Source organism: Perca fluviatilis, chromosome 10 (assembly GCF_010015445.1).
Source record: "Perca fluviatilis chromosome 10, GENO_Pfluv_1.0, whole genome shotgun sequence".
Classification (NCBI taxonomy): Eukaryota; Metazoa; Chordata; class Actinopteri; order Perciformes; family Percidae; genus Perca; species Perca fluviatilis.
The window spans coordinates 21,240,909-21,259,316 of NC_053121.1; the positions used below are offsets into that span (position 1 = coordinate 21,240,909).

The window sequence follows — 18,408 nt, forward strand, 5'->3', positions numbered from 1 at the left end:
CAATATTTTTATTATGAATCATTTATACTGGTTGACCGATATGGTTTTTCAACGGCCCGATGCTTAGAGAGCATTTTGTTTTCTTTACATCTGATAAACTACAACACCAATTTAATAATAACAAATGAGACACACATTGTTAAACTTAAATGAACATTTATTTACACTGTTATTGTCTCTGTTTACTCTGTCTTTAGCTGTAGGTTAGATTTTTTTTAAAAGCAGTAAATGTTGCATTGACTGCCCTTAAAAGGCTTCAAAATTACACTTGCTTACGTTCCCACAAATCAGATACATGTTTTACTCGTTGGGAGTAGGAATGGGGGCTGGGGGCCCATATAACATTTGTCGAGCCCTGTAAGCTAGTTTAGCTGGTTGAAGGCTTGCTCATGTGACGCTGACATCTGAATGTACAATGGCGAAATTGGCACAACGGGGAGTGCTTAGTGCGTTCTACACATAGCCTGGCCAAGGCTGCCTGCAGACATTTTTGTTATTTAGCTGATGATCTTAAAATGGCATTAATTGGTCTATCACTAATCATTAATACTTATGAAGTCATGCACAGTGACATGCTGATCACAAGGCTGCAGGAAGATACAACTGTTCAACCCTGACAGGATTTGAACAGAAAACCTTCAGTAACATTAGCGTAATAATGCTATATAAGAAAAAGAAAAAATGAATAAAACATTCAACATAACACTAAACCTGTTCAAAAAGGGATGTCAACATCTGTAAAATGAAATAATTTAATCACATTTTACATTCTATTTAATGTGTAGATCGTATATTTGTAAAATCTCAATCTGCAAAGTAACCTGTAACTAAGCTGTAAAATCAATGTAGTGGAGTAAAAAGTACAATACGTCCCTCTGAAATGAAGTACAGTAAAAGTCTAAAGTGGCATAAAATAGAAGTCAAGTGCATCAAATCTGTACTTAAGGCTACTGTACTTGAGTAGAAGCACTTAGTTACTTTTATTCATCATTACATTTCATTAAAAATCATGTTTTAATGTATTAGAAGCAAAACTAACAACTGTCTCTTCCATTATGCAATGTTATTAATTGGTCACACGGTGGCGCCAACACACTAGACAGCCGAAATCTGTTCACATACTGAATGTTTCTTTACATAACTCTATAAATTTAATGTTGTTTTTACATGTATATTGCTTATCAGTCTTAGAAAATGGTGGCACAGCTGCAGCCTATTAATTAATATAGATCCAATCTCAAGACCGTTTATGAGATAGGTAGGCTAATTGATATGTCCATCACAAAGTTGATTGAATTTAGTTATATATAACTTTAATTCATTGTAAGACCTTTCAGAATGTAAACAAATTATAATAAATGTTTGCAGCAGCAGTGGGTAATGAAGGGGCATTTGGACCTGGAGGATGTACAGAAGTCCAGGCAGGCTCTCTGCTGCACCCCGCCCATCTAGTCAGCAGCCACCGCAGCATGGATACTCCCCGCCTGGTCTTAACATCTTAAGGGACAAACAATATGTGGATGGTATAGACAATGGGATCACTGTAGGATGCCATAACATCACGTAAGTGTACATCCTGCCACGAAAAGATATCAGAAAGCTATTCACTGAAAATAGATCAGAAGCTCTCTTCTGTGTGATTCTAGCCCGACCCTTACTTACAGCTTATTACAGTCCTGTATGTGCAGTACAGTTCAGTGTGAGCAGTAACAGCCCACAGCATGACCATTGAGCTGTGCAGACAATGCACCACGTAGCAGTGACACTATTATGTGCTGCACAAAGTGAGCAAATAGTGTGAGTGTTTGTGCATTGATTTTTACCCATCTAGGTCCTTCAAACACTTTTAATCAAGTGAAGTGTAAGTGTAAGTGTTTGTATTGCTGAGTCTCACCATCAGTGCCTGAATTAGACTAAAACATGTGCCATTAGTCTAATTCAGCAGTTGTATGACATGATCATCACATGTGTCTTGGATATATTTATATTCATGTATATCTTGTAGGGGTGACCCTGTCAACTATTATCAACTTTTTTTTTTATCACTCCCTAAATAAGAAAATACTGTCATCAGCCATAATAAATCTATCTGTACCAAGTTTTTAAGAGTAATATATTACATAAATCAGGCTATGAATGATATATGAATAAACCCCTTCTGTAAAAACCTTTAGAATATAGATAGGATGTAAGTGCTACTGAAGTGAAGATGTTTGGCTCAAAGTATGAGAAAAATCTAATTTAGAGAAAATAGCCTCTAGGAGAAATTGCAGGTGCAAATAGACAAAGTGTAGGAAAATGAAAACCAAATGTGTATTTTGGATGTTGTTTTTTCCAGTAGTCAAAAAAAGACACAATGCAGAAGCAAAATAATCCACAACCTCAAAATTGAAAAACAATGTTTTTGCCTGTAGTATCTTCCCAGGCTGAAAACCAGCACTTTAACTTTACAGACAGTTTCAGGTAAAACCCAATGTACTAGAGTACAGAATATGTGTCACTGCCCTGCATGGTTTACACACTTTTTGTAAATGTATTTTTCTGGGGTTGAAATGGGTTTCCCTTGAACTTTTAAAAAATTAACCTGGTTGTCATCCCAGGTGCGTGTTTAACCCCGTCAGATTGATTTCTTCATAGTCTGCTAGTGGAGTTTGAATGTTCTCCTTGTGGTATAGCGTGGGGTTTCTCCCACACTCCAAATGCAGGTTAGGTTAATCATTGAATTTGACTCTAAATTGAACATTCTGTAGGCGTGAATGTCAGTGTGCCATGTGATTGCCCAGTCTCTGCTGGGATCGGCTCCAGCAACCTTGTAAACTTACATCCATTATCTGTACAATTATCTAGGATAAGTGGTTACAGATAATGTGTGGATAGTATTAGATAAAATTTAGAACTGTGTCTTAAATGTCATTTTTTACAAAGAAGAAGTAATGAATGAGAGACAGAGGAAGAGAATCTATTTTGGCATGGAACGTGATGAAAGATGATGACATCGGACCATTAGCTGTCCTTATACTTGCTGATGTTTGCACTTTCACTCACACACACACACACACACACACACACACACACACACACACACACACACACACACACACACACTTATTCTCTCACACACACACACACACACACACACACACACACACACACACACACACACACACACACACACACACACACACACACCGCTAGTCAACCCTCTCATCTAACTCTCCGCCATAAAGCAAATAAGTGCATTCCCCAAAATGTCTAACTATAAGCTGATATTTTGCCTTAGTATTCCATATTCCCAAAAATTAGGCCTGCAGAGGAAACCTGTACACACTGCACAGAGATCGGTGATTACATTACGTAATTACATACACGCGTAATCACTCACATTCACTATTAAAGTCACAGTGTCTACACAGCTCCACCATATTCAGATGAAAGGAAAACAATCTCCACCCAAGGGCCACTTACTGCTTATTCTGGAGCCGTTTATTCTGCACTGCTTATTCTTTCACACATGTTGCACCATGTTGCACCACTAACGCTTGCTCAAGGAACTGTGGATCATCAAACTTTCCATCAGTCTAAACACTTTTCAGACACGCAAAAGCCAGCCATGTTGGTTTGAAAGTTGAGCTTGACGGGGCATGTGTGGTTTAATGTAAGAATATGTCAGCCAGTGCAAGAGCACGGCTTTATGTGTTTGTTTTGTATAGTTTTAAAAGGGTAATGGAAGTAAATGATGCCAGCATTATCCTTTGAACTGTAGTGAGTCTGCAGTGTGATTAGATAGAAGTCATGAGAAGTCAAGACCTTTGCTGATCTTATGTAGAGTTTGTATCTCCAGGCTCTATTTACACATACAGTACAAACACAGAGACATGTAGGGGGTTGATGCCTGTGGTAACACTAGGTCATTGATTTTAGGAAGTGGGTACAAGCTTGTTTGCGTGTCTCTGCGTGTTTGCGTAAAAATATCTGTGTCTTGTGATCAGGTTTTGAAACTGTTAAAACATACATTTGGTCTCATGAGTGGTGTCGTATTTATCATAAGACTTCCAACATGGATTTACATTTCTGCGTGACCCCCCCCCCATCAACCTGCTGGATCCCACTGAAAGAAAAACAGCATCAAATGAATGAGCCTTCAACATTGTGCAGAGTATCTGGGCTTAATAATGAAGATCATGTAACAATTTGTGCTCTCGTTGCTCTCTGTGCCATAGCAACAGTGACATAGCAACAATCCACTAAACAGTTACAACACCTATCAGACTAAATGACTTGACCCCTTTTGTCATAGCGTCACTGTGGTCATTTTTAATCTGTGGTCTTTGTCAATCAAAGCAAAGGAAATTATATAAAATCAACCATTATATCTTATCATCCAACAGCATGGTAATCAATAACAGTCTAGTAGATAATAGTAATAGTAATAGTCTTAGTGAAGTCTACCTCAGTGGTCTTTTGGGAAAGACCCCCGGAAAGTTTGTTTTTTTTATGATTTGTTCTGTTGATGCTGGTACTGTTGTTTGTTATTTCCTTTCCTCTATTTTGAATAACTGTTAGGTATGTGTGAATGCGCTGTCAGGATTACTTCTTAATTTTGTTATACAATGTTGTACAATGACAATAAAATAATTCTATTTTCTGATGCTCTGTACACATAGACCCAGTGAAGAGTGTTTTCTGCAGCCACAAGCACCACACAGGGAGGGATTTTCTCTGCTGCATAGCAGAGAGGTTGATTGAGAAAGAAAACAAATATTGGGGAGGGAGGGTACTGGTAAGGAAGAGGAAGGAAGAGCTTGCTTATATAAAGAAAGAGAGTGGAGCAAGAGCAGAGAGGTGTGGTCTGTGAGAACATTCGGGGACACCCACAGAAGGCTGAACTGTGAGTACTAGAGAGTAAGTTGGACAATAATACAACTTAACTGCGCATTTTTTGTGGCTTCACAAGAGGTTACTTTGTTAAAAGGTCATGTTTGCACATTTTAATTGATTCCTTTTGTTGTTAAAATGGGAGTATTATGACCTGATGGTACCCTAACAAAGGTAAGTTCTTTCTGTTAGTTAACATCTGGATTTATGCAGAAGTTGATCTTTGTTGGAAGACCGCCTGAACTGAAGCAACACATTTTTCTGCCCACATGTTTAAGCTCATGTCTTTTTGTGCAACTTTAATTTTACATTAAAGTATTTTTTATTTTGTGTCATGCAGGTCTAGTTCTTGTGTATGTGCGTGTGTGTGTATGTCCATGCAGGTGATAATAGATAGTTTTGGGAAATTGTCTACCTGTGTGTTTGTGTGTGTGTGTAAGGGACCATGGCGGGTTTTGGGAAGAGCTTGAAGGTGCTACGCTGCCTCACCTTTGCTACGGGTCTGGTGGAGTGTCTGTGTTTTGCTGGAGCCGTGTTCGGATGGGCTTCACTTGTTTTTGTCCTGAAGACGGACGGCTACTTCAGCTCTCTGTGCGTCAACGCCACAACGGTCAATGCAACGCAGGTCTTAGGTCAGTTTGATATCCTCACCTCCACTACTTTAAATTCTAACCACCTGGATTTCTGAAATGAATTACATCTCTTTATGCAGGCCTCTCTGATCATCATTGTTACCTGTTTAACCACACGTTGCCTAACCCTGGTGCTCCCTCTTTCTCTGTGTTTTGTGTCAACAGATTGCAGTGAACAGGATGAACAGTTCTCACTTGTTTTCACCATTGCCTCCTTTATGAACAATTTCATGACGTTGCCTAATGGTTTCCTGTTTGACCGGTTTGGTACGACAGTGGCTCGGCTTTTTGGAATGTGAGTCAAACACCTTAATTACTTAAGAGTAAAAAGTCAATGTATTTAAAACATTTCCTATGTAATTCTTTTTTTTATCAAAACAGTGACTCTGTAGGGGACTAAAAGGCCACAAGCTGGGAAGTTAAAGGGATAGTTTGTATTTTTTAAAGTGGGGTTGTGTGAGGTACTTATTAGCGATAGTCAGTGGATGGCAGTCGGCAGGTCCCCAGTTTGGAGAAGCAGGCAGGAGTACGGACATGAAAGCTAAGCAATGTAGCCTACCGCTGTGGACAGGGGCAGCAGCAAAAATGTATTTTAGCACCTAAACAAAGGCCCACCTTAAAAAATCAATATCAGTTTAAGTGTATTTAGAATATTTTCTCTGCTATACCTTGCTGCCAGACAGCCCTTTCCAACAGGAAACTGAAGCCGTTCTATCCATCTATGCTCTCTTTAAAGCTTTGACAAAAACTGCCTGATTGTAGGGCTGCACGATTATGGCCAAAATGATAATCACGATTATTTTGATCAATATTGAGATCACGATTAATTATCACGATTATTTGTTGATTTTAGCCAAAACAAATTTTATTATATAATTATAACTGCTTTTACATCCATATTGTGCTACATTCCTCCTTTATTGAAGGATACTGTGAAGGAGTATGCCATTTCAGCTGTTGTGCGACCGCTTTCCACACATGCATGTTTGCCGTGAAAGATACAGGCAACGCAATTTTCTGTTCACGTTAACGGCGCATGTGGTGCCTGGTATCTACCGGACGAAATAGCTACGCGGATTTCTGTGGCTCATTACACTGCCACTTACATGTCTGCGTTGCGCTCTGATGCTCCGAAACCCACGTTAGAGGCAACATAAACATCGCTGAATGTCACGCTAGTAAACACTAATGACACATTATACAGCAGGTAGCGTTAGCCTACCATTAGCCACAGTAGTAACTGGATTAAGCACGGCTAAAATGCTGACTGCTAAACAGTGTAGTGTGTCTGTATTTCACTGTAGGATTCCAACAGCAGGACGTCCAACAGTCTGCTGCTAAAGCTATGAGCTAAAAGACACAAACTAGCACTGGTCACTGCTGTTGTCTGAAAAACAACACAGACGGGACAAAACGTTGCGTTTACTGGTAAACTGGTAAACATTGTGACCGGCTTATGATGACCGACTGCTACCTGTTGTGGAAATTTCCTCACGTTACTCTGTCCTCTGTGACTGTCTACATCTAGAAACTAAGCTGCGCGGTGCAGGCAGGGAACAGCTCTGATTGGCTCATGGAGACATGTGATCAGACAGTGGTTTATGGAGCGCTAGATTGGCTTTGCAAAAACTGTTCTATGAACCGAATGACGCATTTTAAATATCGCTCGATCACACAAATTTGATCGTGCGAAGCCAAAATCGTGATCGTGATTAAAATTTGATTAATTGTGCAGCCCTACCTGATTGTGTGACTTTGGTGAATACAAACTTACCCTTTAAAACACCAAAGTGAAACTATTCTTTATATATTTTTTAGGTGGGCTTTATAGGCTATAATATGTTTTGCTGTGTGGCCCCGTCCACAGCATTACTTTGCTTAGCTTCTGTGTCTGTACTCCTGCCTGCATCTCCAAACTGGGGACGTGCCGACCACTATTTACTGTAGGTCAAGGTCAAGGTCAAGTTTATTTATAGAGCACATTTACAAGCAGTCACTCCTGCCCCAAAGTGCTGTACAGATACTAATACCGGTAACAGCATAAAAAGCATATTAATTAGCCGAGAAGAAAAAGAGTAAAAACCCATTAAAAACATAGTATCCCCGAAATAATAATAATAATTAAACCACATGAAAAACATGATTACAAACAATATTAACAATGTCACAGCTCAGCTTGTGTTAAAAGCCATTTCAAAGAGATGAGTTTTTAAAAGTGATTTAAATGACTCAATAGAGCCAGCTGCTTTACTATTGAGGGGAAGAGCATTCCAGAGCTTAGGACCTGCAACTGAAAAAGCTTTGTCCCCTCTGGTTTTCAGTCTTGATCTAGGACAGTCCAAAAGAAGCTGGTCATTTGACCTAAGTGCTCTGACTGGGGTATGTAAAATCAACATATCAGCTAAATAGGAAGGTGCCAATCCATTTAAAGATTTAAAAACAAATAATAAAATCTTAAAATGGATTCTGAGAGCGACAGGCAACCAGTGGAGAGACGATAGTACTGGGGTAATGTGGTCAAAGCGCTTTTTCCCTGTCAGCAGGCGTGCAGCTGCATTTTGAACCAGGCCAGCTGACTGCCTGGGCCCGGGACGAGATAAGCTTAGATGGACCCCCCGCGCCCAGATCTCTCCTTTTTCCTTGCTCTTCCTCTCCCCTGCTCTTCCTCTCCTGTTCCTCTCCTCTCCTCTTCCTCTCCTGCTCCTCTCCTATGCTCTTCCTCTCCTATGCTCTTCCTCTCCTCTGATCTTCCTCTAATCTGATCTTCCTCTCCTCTCCTCACATCTCTCACTGAAATTAATGTGATCAGTCTCTGATCCATCCTGCTCAGACTCTCCGACAGGGCAGCGGGCCCCCCCCGCAGATCTCTCTCTCTCTCTCCTCTCTCTCTCTCTCTCTCTCTCTCTCTCTCTCTCACCGGTAGCCTGACTCCCTGTCCCTCCGTTGCGAGCAGCGGGCCCCTCCCGCATCACTCTCTCTGTCACCTGACAGCAGCTGGATCTCTCTCCTCTCTGTCTCATCCTCTGCACGGAGCTACCAAACTCAACTCTTTCTGTAAAAGAGAACGGTTGTTGTCTCAGGCTTTTATACAAGCTAATGGACGTTAACATGAGAGCTGGCCTGTTAGCTTACGTTACATGGCTCGTAACGTTGGCTGCGCTGTTTCTTACCTTGCTCTACGTTGACAGTTCCAGCTTCACCGTCACCACCTTTTTTAAAAATATTTGTTTAGAAAATCTCTAAGGCCTCTATTTTCTTCTTCTCTTTTCCTTCCTTTTCTGAGCACCGGACTTGTGCTGACCGGACATTTTGAGCATACTGAACTTCAAATCTACTGAAAACAACATCAACTTTTGATAAGTGGCCAAACCATTTTTGTGTTGGGGGTGGGGGTTCTTAACCACTATTTCAAGGACAATTAGGAAGAAAACAAATAAAAGCTTTTATGTAACTCAAATATTACATATTTTTTTCCACAAATAGGCCTATTTAAAAAAATGTTTTTCATTATTCCATAATTTAATGAGGGCGCCCGGCCCCCAGTTCGGGGGCCCGCGTTACTGTGGGCCCGGGACAACAGACCCGTTTGTCCCCCCCTATCGGCGGGCGTGTTTTGAACTAATTGCAATTGGCGAACAGAAGACTGGTCGAGACCATAGTAGGCCTATAAAGAGTTGCAGTAGTCCAGGCGATTTGTAATCAGGGCATGTACAACTTTTACTGTAGGTAATAAACGTATGAGTACATTATACAACCACACTTCAAAAAATCTGAACTATCCCTTTAACTTCCCAGCTAGTGACCTTTTAGTCCCCTACTGCACTGTTTTAATGAGAAATCGCTTCAAAATTGTTTTGCCATCGCTATAAAAGGAATGAAATGACAATCATTGTTTAATAAAGACAAACAATAAGAGGTTTTTCATGATTATTAATCAACAAATGCAAGATGCAGTAGGGAGTACTTTCTCCTAGTTGGTTGTACAGTAGGCCTATGTGTAACAATAAGAGATGTAATGGTTTAATCCACAACAGTTTGACTGGATTACCTTTAGCAAAAATTCAATGCATCATCTTATTCTGCATCATCAAATATCACATTCTGCCCATGATTTGAATTGATTTAAGGTATATTTGATTAATTTTGTTGCTTAAACAACAATATACTACTTCAAAGGGTGCTTTTTATTTCTTTATTCTTTGTGTCTCAACACTGTGCAAACAGTAGACAGGCATTTTAATGAAAAAGCACTTACATGTCATATTCATTTATTTTTAATCTGTTCATACTTTTGTATGTTTATACACTTCTTGTTCTAAAATATGAAGCTGAATTTGTAACCCGTGCATCCATCCATGAGATAAAACATAAATAAACAAGAAAGCTTGTTTACGATCAATTTAGCATCGAGAGTTATATGATGCAGACTCTGCCTGTTGTGGCTAAGCTAATGCTACAGTGCACAGAAGTCTGTCTGCAGTCTGTTTCTGCTATTTCCGTCTGAGCAATTCCCTAATCTGTTTGCTTACAGACATACAGCTGTTTTTCTCACATGGAGATAGAGAGTGTCAGTCACGGAGAGGGGAGAAGAAAGATCTTGTTTGTATTTATGTGAAATGTTGATATGCATTTGGATATAGTACAAGCTCCTGTGAAGTAAAAGGGACATGTAGGACAGCTAGAAGCAAGAAAAATAGCATCAGCAACAGACTATATAAATTGAGCTGCAGTGTACATACCAGAGCCTGACACTTAGCAATGCAGAATGTAAAGAAAGTGTTTTATGAGAAAGGGAGCAGTTAAGAAAACAAAGCAGTAAAGGGCAATGAAGCTGGAAAGAGGAAAACGTGAGAGAATGATTAAGAAATAGAAAGGTCAAGGCTTTTAATCACCAAAGGATGAAGAATGTCAGAAAGAAATGTTGTTTTTAGTGCAGATGCTCAGACGCTGTGATGAAAAAGCCCTACCACCCCAGATATATCTAAATCCACAATATCAAACTGGTAATAAGAACATATGTTTCCACTAAAGTAGGGTGGAGGGAATATAAAAAGCCAAGGAATGCAAATATTTAGACAAGATGCAGCATGTGAAGATGAGGGTAGAGCTTTGCCAGAAAAGGAAATTAAAGTCAGCCAAAAGCAAACAGCAGCAGAGGAACCTGTGTGTGAACGTGTGTTTAGTGTGACTTTTAAGAAATTTGAGTCTCAAACATGACTCATGTTCTCATGCCTGTTAACTGTGAAGCTCCCACTAAGCCAATGAAATGGCATGATAACACTGGAGTTTGTTTTCCCCAACAGATTTCTTTACACTTTGGGTACTTTGATGGTGGCCTTCTCGACTGCAGGTGAAAAAACATTTCTCCGTCTCTTTGTCGTGTTCTCTCTCAGTGTGAGGAACCTCATAAAAAGAAAAAGTAAAATGTTACAGCTGCGGATACTCATTTTCCCCATTTATTTCTTTTCTCACCAGCTTTGTCCAACCTGCTGTTCCCAGCTCTCTCCTTCGTGGCAGTGGGCGGCATTCTGTTTCTAATAACCAACATGCAGGTACTGAAGCAGTCGTTCAGAATAAAAAAATGATTGTCAGTTTTTAATCTTAATTCATCTTTCATTTTCTCAATTATTTAATTGATTACTATATAAAATGTTGTGAGAATATCAGAATATCGCAGGGTACAAGGTGACATACTGAAATTGCTTTTTTTTAATCCAACCCAGAGTCTGAAACCCCAAAATAATCAATTTATCATGATACAAAACAGAGAAAAGCAGATCTTTAAACTGCACTGGGGAATTGAACCAATTGTACCATTGTAGATTCATTTTGATAGACTAGTCGATTAATTCTTTCAGCTTTAATTCACTTTGTTTTTTACCTCCTGTAAAAAACAAAGTCTGTAAGCTTCTGCCTCAATTTAAAGTTTAATGATATATTTTCTTTCGGCTATTTCTGAATGCCTGCATGTTTGCTCTGTGACGGAGAAAGACACATCATCAAGATCTAACTATAAATAGTCCCATTTTTTCGAGGAAAGCTGAGACAGAGACAGAGGTTTGATGTTCGACAGTAGATCTTAGTGTCACCAGTGCACTTTTGTTGGCTTCAGGGCTTTTCTCAGACTGAGCTCATGATGTTGTGGGGAAAAAACCCCACAAAGCCCTCTCAGGGAAACGGTCGTAAGCCATACCTTAATAGGCATTTCAACTAAGTTTGATAATCATCAATGTCGTATGTTCAGCGTGACAAGATTATTAGAAACCTTATTAAAACGCAAATGTATCTTGTAATGAAAGGATGCACAGAGCTAATGCAGTAAATCTCAACAGTTAAGCTTCAAGACAGCCTCCCGGTGTATTTATTTAAAACGGTGCATACTTGTTGCTGAGAACACTGGCTATGTGAGGAATAAAACACCAAGGTTGTGATTAAAACAGTTATGTGTGTTCATTTTAATCATAAGAAAATATGGAGAAGAGAGAATCAGAAAAGTTAGGTAACAAAGGAAGGTAAGAAGTCACGTTGACCTGTGAGTGTTACAGTCAATGCGCTCGTTAGTAAAGGACTTTCAGAGAAAGTCTCAGGGTGTGTTCCGATTGCCAAGTATAGTTTCCTGCAAAGTAGACTGCACAATATTCAGCCATGTTGAGTAAGAGTCCAAACCGTTGGTAGCAAAAATGCTCAGTTCAAAAGGAACTAACAACAGACCAGGAGGTAGGGAGTACTGTTTATGAAAAGTGTGGAATGAAACAGCATCTGTATAATTCTTAATCAATTTAAATTTCTCTCCTAAAGGTAGGAAACCTTTTTGGCTCACATCGCTCCACCATCATCACTCTCTATAACGGGGCCTTCGATTCTTCCTCAGCACTCTTCCTTGTCATCAAGGTGAAAAAAACATTCACAAACTGCTCTCATGTGTGAAACATATTTATTCCATCTCATGTTGTAACGGTGAGCTCCACCCTGTCTTATCTTCTCCTGCAGCTGTTACACGAGGCTGGCATCTCTCTCCGCTCCTCCTTCCTCTTCCTGTCTGCCTGCAGCTTCATTCACCTGCTCAGGACTTTCTTCTTGCTGCCCAGAGGCCACATACCCTACACCGTGCCTGACCACTACACATACGGGTACAAATCCCCAAGAAACCACACACATACATCAACACCTCGCATATGCTTCAGGGATACATCAAGAGAAAAAGGGCTCATTATTTCCTGATTTTCTGAATTTAGTTTGTTGCAAATATTAGAAAAATTATAAATAAACAACAAAGACACAAGTTATAATTTGGTTTTAAAAATGCTACAGACTTGGCTTACTTGAGCTGAAGCTTGAAGTCTACTCTACAGTTCACAGCACAAATCAGTGTGCTCTTACAGCAGTGTGAGAGAGCATAAACACGTAGCTTATCCTCATCCAACAAAACTGGTTCATGATCAATACATTCAGTTGCAAATGTTGAAAGGCAAACAAACAATTAATGGATTAAAGTGTCTTGCAAAACCACAAATTATTATTATTTTTATAATTATTTTCATATCATTGTGCCACATTCCTTGGAAAAAATCCTTCATATCCTGTTATGCGATTATAGCTGGTTATGACTTGAAAACCTCATTTGAAAAAGTAAATAACTCCCACAATGCTATCAGTCTGTGTCTGACCCACTGTGACCTTTGACCTTTGTCAGGGTAACCTGTGGTAAATCAAATAGTCTGAGCTTAGAGCAGACAGCAGCCAATGCTAACACACAGATGACGACAGAGGAAACGCCATTCAACAAGGAACCTGTGAAACAAGGTTTGTTGACTCTACAGTGGCACAGATAATGACATAATAAGATATAACAGAAGAAAGTAATCATACATACTATTTCTCTTCATCTTTGTTTCTTCCTCGTCTTCATCTATCTCTGTGGCCTCTCCTCATCTCTCTCAGAGAAGAGTTTCCGTGAGTGTGTGATGTCCAGGTTCTTTGTGTGGCACGTGGTTTGGTTGTCGGTCATGCAGCTCAGACATTACCTCTTTATCGGCACCCTCAACCCCATGCTGCAGCGGCTGACGGCGGGAGAGCCTTCACTGGGTAAACACACACAAACACTACATCATGTCTTAGCAAAGATGGACGTTTGTGCAAACCTTCCTCATTAGGTCCATGAAGTTACCTGCATACTAACCGGTTAGCCTGTGCTTTAACTAAGAGGTTGTGACTAAAGTAATATAATATGAGCAAGAAGCTGCTCAGATAGAAAGTACTGTTATCTTTTATTCTGGTAGACTTGTTGAACTCTTTGTTGGAGTCTCATGTCTGTAACCATCTTGTCCTTGCCTGTGTGTCCCTGCAGTGAGCCAGTACACCAATGCCTTTGCTATAACGCAGTTGTGTGGCGTGCTGTGTGCTCCCTGGAACGGTCTCATCATGGACAGACACAAGGGCAAACCTCGGGCTGCAGGTGACATACTAATGCTCCTAATGACTAATAATGAACCCAACAGGCCACACCCATGGCAGACCTACTGTCAGTGTGTCCCGGGTGTGCTCTCAGGGGCCCAGCATGTCAGTGGGCTCTTGCATTTCTAAAGGGACAATAAATATTAATTGAAAATAGTCCCATTACTGTAAGGGATAAAGAGAAGTCCAATTGCCATGACCACCAACCTCATGTTCCCTTTTAACAATTATACAAAACAAAATTACATAAGAGAAAAACTTGATTGTTTCTAAGATTGGCTTTTTCATCGTAATTTTCGTTATTTTTTTTCACTTTGGAGGATAAGGTGTGTGTTTTCATTTGTGTGTGTTTTGTAGGAGAGAGTGAACAGGAAGCAGACCTGCGGGCCTCGGGGCTTTCTCTCTTCCTGACGGCGTTGCAGTGTCTACTGTTCTCAGTTTCTGCTTCCACCCCGTACCTGCCGCTTCAGTACCTCACCTTCATCCTGCAGGTGCTCAACCGCTCCTTCCTCTACGGGGGCAACGCAGCCTTCGTCAGTGTGGCGTGAGTATCAAACACACACACAAATACAAACATGCACAAACAATTTTATTCTTATATCTTCTCATAACAACATTATAATGTTACATTTTTATGAACCTATGTTATAGTGTTTAGGGTGGGTTAAAGTTAAGTGTTAACCTTTACCTTTAAGCAATCAGAAAGTATTTAAAGGTGCAATATGTAATATTGTGTGTAATACTGGCAGCTAGCGGTTAAAATAGTTACTGCACTACCAATTCAAAATACTGGAGAGTCGTTTCCCCCGCCCCCACCTGCCCAGACTCGAAGTTCACGGGGGTTGCCAGGCTGAGACCGCAGCATTCACAACAATGTTGCTAGACTCTTGTCTCACATAGCCAGACATTACTCCACAGCACAGCGGAGTAGCTAACGTTAGATGCTAGTCTCACATAGCCAGACATTACTCCACAGCACAGCGGAGTAGCTAGTGATGCTATTATACCAGACATTACTCAGCACAGCGTACGTTAGATGCTAGTCTCACATAGCCAGACATTACTCCACAGCACAGCGGAGTAGCTAACGTTAGATGCTGGCTATATTGACAGTCATAAAAGCCCGTGCTCACGCGGAGCTCTGTAACCAACTGACAGACACACCTTTTCGGCTTAAAATTACAGTATGAACCGCTAAAAACACAACAACCTCACTGTCCTCTCCACACGCGAGTCAGGCACACTTCCTCGTCTTAGAATAATAATAACAATACGAAACGCTAAATATACCACTACCTTGCCGACGGAACACACTTCATTGGCTTAGAATTACGGCAACAATCGCTAAACACACTGCACACTCACAGTCCTCTCTTTCCGATTTACAGCCCCCCTCTCGTGGCTTAAAATAACTCACCGTTGTCGGCTCCAGCCGCTGACGAGGCTACACGCTGTAAACAGCCATGGGCTGCATGCCTGGTCCTCCGGTAACGTTAACAGGTAGCAGGGTTAGCATGGCGGCGTTAGCCAGGACCAGTCGGGATCACTTTACTGGCTGTGTCTCAATTGTTTTTGCGAGTAACCAACTCGGGTACTCTAGCTATATAATTCAATGTGAGTACACAAATGTTGAAATGACCAAAAATGCCCCTAGTAGCTGTGATAAATTAGCCTCAAGCTAATGCTTACCTGTTCAGGAGAAAATAAGCCAACTCTGCGTCCTTTTGGGATCTAAGCTGTCTCCATCTTTCAAATACATCTCCAATATTTACCAGGGGTTGTTACGTCTCTGGTCAGCATGCAGAAACTACTGTTAGTACCTTTTTTTACGTCATGTAGAATCTATCTCCGTTGATCTTGTACCTTTGTTTGCTGCTTTCATGGCTGTACTACCGTTACAAGCTGTAGCGCTGGGGTTTACGTTTTTACAGGTATATCTGGCAACCCGGCCTGCCTGTGAAAAAAGGGCGGCGGCCGTTGATAACAACACACAGATCAAAACATAAATTCCGTCACGGAATGTAAATTTCAAAAAGAAAAAATACTGAAATTAGCATTGTTGTCAGAAAAGATAGTATTTCAGTTTAACATGTTTCCTTAATATCTGATGAGGCATTGGTGTCATTTTTGGATTTATTACAGTACAAATATTACATATTGGACCTTTAATGCTTAAGAATTGTGTGATTTCTTTATTTCTACGCTCTATGTCGACATATGTCTATGTCTACCACTTCCTTCTCTTTGCCATTTCATCATTGTGTGTGTGTGTGTGTGTGTGTGTGTGTGTGTGTGTGTGTGTGTGTGTGTGTGTGTGTGTGTGTGTGTGTGTGTGTGTATGTGTAGTTTTCCGTCGTGCCATTTTGGGAAGCTGTATGGTCTGGTCATGGCTCTGTCTGCAGTGTTTTCTCTGCTGCAGTATGCCTGCTTTGCTGTGGTGAAAGGCCCTCTGGATGGAGACCCTTTATATGTGAGTACACGACATATAGCTGATACAACTGTAAATCTTACTCTGGTCCTTCTCCTTCCTTTATCGCCATCTTTATCTATGAACACTCCTCTCACTGCTTGCTCCTCTCTCCTTTCATGTGTGTGCAGGTAAACATCGCTCTGACGCTGCTCAGCCTGCTCGCCTTCATCCATCCCCTCTCTGTCTTCCTGCACTGTCGAAGTCTCGCCTCCCAGCGAGCCATCAATGCCTCCTCCTAAAGTCGGTCAAATGAGAACCACACTTAAAATGTTCTTACAATCACCAGTGGCACTGCTACCTCTCTAGTTTGATTGATTAATAGTGCTCGTAAGGCTGTGTTATGTTGCCATGTGTATCATCAAGTGCTTTTCGTATTGCAGTGAAGTGTGGTTTTGGGTACAGTCGGCACATTCCCCACACTCTCGAATCAAGTTTAAATTGAATGTATCTATAAAAATTAGGAGGTTCTAGTTTTTTTATTTTCACTTAGGTATAGATCTTTTTACACTCTTCTACAATGTTAGAGTGTCAGCTGATGGTGCTTTTTGGAAACCCAGCTTTAGCAACAAGCTAATTAGCTTTGTCTGTTTTTACAGTTAAAATTCCTTGTGCTAGCTGCTTTCCATGACTGTGACATATTTTTATGTTTCTTGTTTTACGAATCTGATGATTTAACATATGATGTATTATTTTATCTATGGTTGTATTCAAAGTGCCAAAAGATAAGAAACTTTATTGTAAAAGCTGAAAATGTTACAGATAATGTTTATATTAGTGTTGACCTCTTCAGGTTATCTCATATATTTCTTTTTTAAACCAGTATAGGACCAACAATGTGTGGAAGGAACATGATGCATGTAGTATCAGAGTAAGGGACGACTGGGAGTCAGAATCACAAATGTCAGTGTCTGTGTTCTTTTAATTAGATCTTTCAGTGATGTGCACAGAACAAAAAGATAACTCAGGCAAACCCTCTGTTTGGACAAATGTCCTGTTAACTGATCTCTGCACAGATCGCTTTACCATATGAGTTCATTCAGATACATGAAATAGAGCAGGGTGGCCCCCTTTATATAGATATATAAAGGGCACTAGAGCAGGGGACACAGCTCTGCCATCTGCTGGCCACTCAGGTAGCTACTGATATAACTACTCTGCCAAACATTAACCAACAGTTACATGATCTCCTTTTATGTTATATTATATTATAGTTAGGCTATCCAACATATTAAGTCTCAGCTGTTGTGTCTGTGTATTTCAGGAGAAGAATTTAGTGTCATGAAGGATTAAAAAAAAAGGGAAATATGTCATTTTTCTTTTATCAGTAAGTTTACGTTTTAGCTTGATGTTGTGTATTTTGCTGAAATGCCAAGACTGAAGTGGTGGTAATGTTGAAATGTAACATTGAATATGCAAACTATTTATCTTGCTGCAACAAATGAAATGTATTTTGTGATATGAACTTTGGAAGTGTAGTAAAGAGAATTGTAACTTTTAAATCGTTAATTTTCCCCAAATGTTTCAGTTTTCAGCTATTGTGAGAAACATGATGCACTTGCAGGCAGCTGCCTATTTCAGATGGTGTAGAAAATGCCATTTTAATCCAGTAATAGGACATTTAAAAAAAGACTATAAATGAAATATAAATGGAACTGTATGTTGTACACCTTGACATACAAATAAAATTAAAAATTTAAATTAAAGTAATATTGAACTGGATATTTGACTGGACCCTGAATTCCCTGTTTTTTGTTTTTGTTTTTTCTCCCAGTGTTTAGTTTGCTGAGTCCATGCTTTCAGTTGATTAAGTTCATCGATTTTGCAATGTTGAATCGTTGGAGAACTCTTTTAAAAAAAAGATCTGATTCTATAAATGAAGTTCAAACTAATCAGAATTCACAGCAGCCTCAGGGGACAGTCTGTTGTCTCCAGTTATACTCTTGGCAGTCTGGGTAGGAGTTGCCATGATGTTCCTGA

The 18,408-nt window shown here is 40.1% G+C and overlaps 1 protein-coding gene across 7 annotated transcripts; it reads left to right on the forward strand.

The window, feature by feature from the left end:
- Positions 1-1,545: 1,545 nt before the first annotated feature.
- Positions 1,546-18,138, forward strand: slc43a3b (solute carrier family 43 member 3b). Of its 7 annotated transcripts, none has more exons than XM_039813942.1 (13): positions 1,546-1,563; positions 5,316-5,507; positions 5,673-5,802; positions 10,811-10,857; positions 10,983-11,059; positions 12,306-12,398; positions 12,498-12,637; positions 13,201-13,310; positions 13,449-13,592; positions 13,855-13,962; positions 14,319-14,505; positions 16,308-16,431; positions 16,560-18,138. In XM_039813942.1, exons 2-13 carry the CDS (start codon positions 5,321-5,323, stop codon positions 16,668-16,670), a joined length of 1,458 nt encoding a protein of 485 aa, XP_039669876.1. In that variant the 5' UTR covers positions 1,546-1,563; positions 5,316-5,320; the 3' UTR covers positions 16,671-18,138. The 7 variants fall into 7 exon arrangements, with proteins under 7 accessions (XP_039669876.1, XP_039669874.1, XP_039669873.1 ...); XM_039813940.1 differs by lacking the exon at positions 1,546-1,563 and adding an exon at positions 4,814-4,888; XM_039813939.1 differs by lacking the exon at positions 1,546-1,563 and adding an exon at positions 4,820-4,902.
- The last annotated feature ends 270 nt before the right edge of the window (positions 18,139-18,408 follow it).